Source organism: Dipodomys ordii, unplaced genomic scaffold (genome assembly GCF_000151885.1).
Source record: "Dipodomys ordii isolate 6190 unplaced genomic scaffold, Dord_2.0 Scaffold13, whole genome shotgun sequence".
NCBI classification, from domain to species: Eukaryota; Metazoa; Chordata; class Mammalia; order Rodentia; family Heteromyidae; genus Dipodomys; species Dipodomys ordii.
The window spans coordinates 14,749,919-14,752,362 of NW_012267229.1; the positions used below are offsets into that span (position 1 = coordinate 14,749,919).

At 47.6% G+C, this 2,444-nt stretch overlaps 1 protein-coding gene across 1 annotated transcript in view; it reads left to right on the top strand.

Annotated features, from left to right (window-relative positions):
• Positions 1–2,379, top strand: part of Znf341 (zinc finger protein 341) — a 63,216-nt gene extending 60,837 nt beyond the window's left edge. The window contains exon 16 of the mRNA XM_013010687.1: positions 2,319–2,379. Within this exon, the coding sequence (XP_012866141.1) occupies positions 2,319–2,379 (61 nt within the window). The remainder of the gene's footprint in view (positions 1–2,318) is intronic.
• The last annotated feature ends 65 nt before the right edge of the window (positions 2,380–2,444 follow it).

Genomic DNA, 2,444 nt, shown 5'->3' on the forward strand with positions numbered 1-2,444 from the left:
CTCAGGGCCTGGGCAGTGTCCCTTAGCTTCTTTTGCTCAAGGCTAGCAATCTACCACTTGAGCCACAATTCTACTTCTGGCTGGAGGGGGGGGGGAAGTGGGGGGGAGGGGTGATAGTTTATTGGAGATAAGAGTCTAAGAGTCTCACAGACTTTCCTGCCTAAACTACCTTTGAACTGTGATCCTCAGATTTCAGCTTCCTGAGCAGCTAGGATTAGAGGTGCTCGGCCCCTTATGATTATTTTTTGCCAGTCCTGGTGCTTGAACTCAGGGTCTGAGTACTGTTCCTGAGTTTCTTTGTGTTTTGTTTTTTTTTTTGGGTCCGGTCGTGGGGCCTGAACTCTTGGCCTGGGCGCTGTCCCTCAGCTCTTCAGCTCAAGGCTAGCGCTCTACCACTTGAGCCACAGCGCCACTTCCAGCTTTTTTTTTTCTTTTTGCTTATGTGGTGCTGAGCAATCGAACCCAGGGCCTCAGGCATGCAAGGCAAGCGCTCTACCGCTGAGCCACCTTCCCAGCCCTCCTGAGCTTCTTTTGCTCAAGGCTAGCAGCACTCTACCACTTGAGCCACAACAACACTTCCAGCTTTTTCTGTTTATGTGATACTGAGGAATCAAACCCAAGGCTTCATTCATGCTAGCAAGCACTCTACTATTAAACCACATTCCCAGTCCTTATGCTTATTTTTACATTGGCAAAACATCCAGATTCTCAGTTACAGAACAGACTGGAGGTACAATTGTGGGTTTCACACTTTATGCTGCTACAAGTTCTTCAAAGTCCTAGTGTGTCTCTCACATTTGAAAATGTCTTCCAATATGGAAAGTTGATTGGAATGAACTAATCTGGTAACTGCACTTGGTAAGTAAACAAAGGAGGCTGTGTCAATAACAATGTCCAAAGTGTAGCTTTTGTCTCTATGAGATCTATCTAGCCTGGGGGAGAGACAACTTAAGTAATACAACAGAAGAAACTTTGGTCAAGTTCTCTGTGTCACTGTGTGTGTGCTCCACTTGGGGCTTGATCTCGGTCCCTGAGCTTTTTTGTTCAAGATTAACACTCTTCCATTTGAGCTACAACTCTACTTTTGGCTTTTTTTTTCTGGGCTTGAACTCTAGGACCTGGGTGCTGTCCAGAGCTCTTCAGCTTCAGGTGAGTGCTCTACCACTTGAGTCACAGCACCACTTCCAGTTTTCTGGTGGTTTATTGGAGATAAGACTCTAATAGTTTATTGGGCTGGCTTTGAACCATGATCCTCAGATCTCAGCCTCCTGAGTAGCTAGGATTACAGGCATGAGCCACTGGTGCCTGGCTTGGCTTTTTTTTTTTTTTTTTAGTGATCAATTGGAGATCACAGACTTTCTCGTCAGGGCTGGCTTTGAAGCTCTATCCTCAGATCTCAACCTCCTGAATAGCTAGGATTACATATGTGACCCACCAGCACCTGGCTTTTAGTGCCTGACTTTTTTTTCCTCCTCCTCCTCCTCTTTTTTCCTTCCTCCTTTTTCCTCTTCTCCTTCTTCCTCCTCCTCCTCCTTTTCCTCCTCCTCTTCCTCCTCCTCTCCTTCCTCCCTCCTTCCCTCCCTCCCTCTACCTTCCTCCCTACCTCTCCCGTCTTTCCCCTCCCCTTCGACTCCCCCCTCCTCTTCTCCCTGCCCCTCCATGCCAGTACTGGGACTAGAACCACACCTCTACTTCCAGCTGGCTAATTGGAGGTAAGAGTGTCAAGGATTTGTCTGCTAAGGCTGTTTTGAACTGGGAGCCTCTGATTTCAGCCTTCTGAGTGAGTAGGTAGAATACAGGAGTGAGTCACTGATACCTGGCTCAAGGCAGGCGTGAAGCTTTCAGTTGAAGTTCTTTCTTCCTAGGTTTCAGAAAACCTGCTATGAATAGAGTAGTAGAGGAACACTTTCTCAAAGACAGTAATTAAACTAGTCACTTTATTTCATTGAGTTCTTAGTTTACTTTCCTTTTAAAAAAAACAGAATTATCTGTTTTAGGCTGAGAAATAAAGGTGATAATGTGTAAGGCATTTTACACATCTGGATCACAAAATGCACAATGTTAATTACTATTGTTGTTGTTTTGGGTACTGGGTACTGCCCAGGGCTTTGACACTGACAATCACCTCCCAATACTGATCTTTTTGACATTTCACTCTTCCTCTCCTTCCACCCCTACAGAGCACAATTCAAAAAGACTACATTTCCCGGCATGTCATCTTGCCCTTTGACTTCAGTGAGACCAAAAAGGTGCGCCGTGGAGCGCCTGAAGCCGGAAGACTATAGACTCCCGGCATGCAGCGAACCTCTTTTCCTTAGACTCAAGGCGCGTTCGGCGCGTTGGACATTGGGAGTTGTAGTCAGCGGCGCGTTGCCCTGACGCCGGCCGGGCCGGGCGTGGGGGCCTGAGGGAGGTGGCGCGGCCGGGCCCAGCTGCGGGGCGGA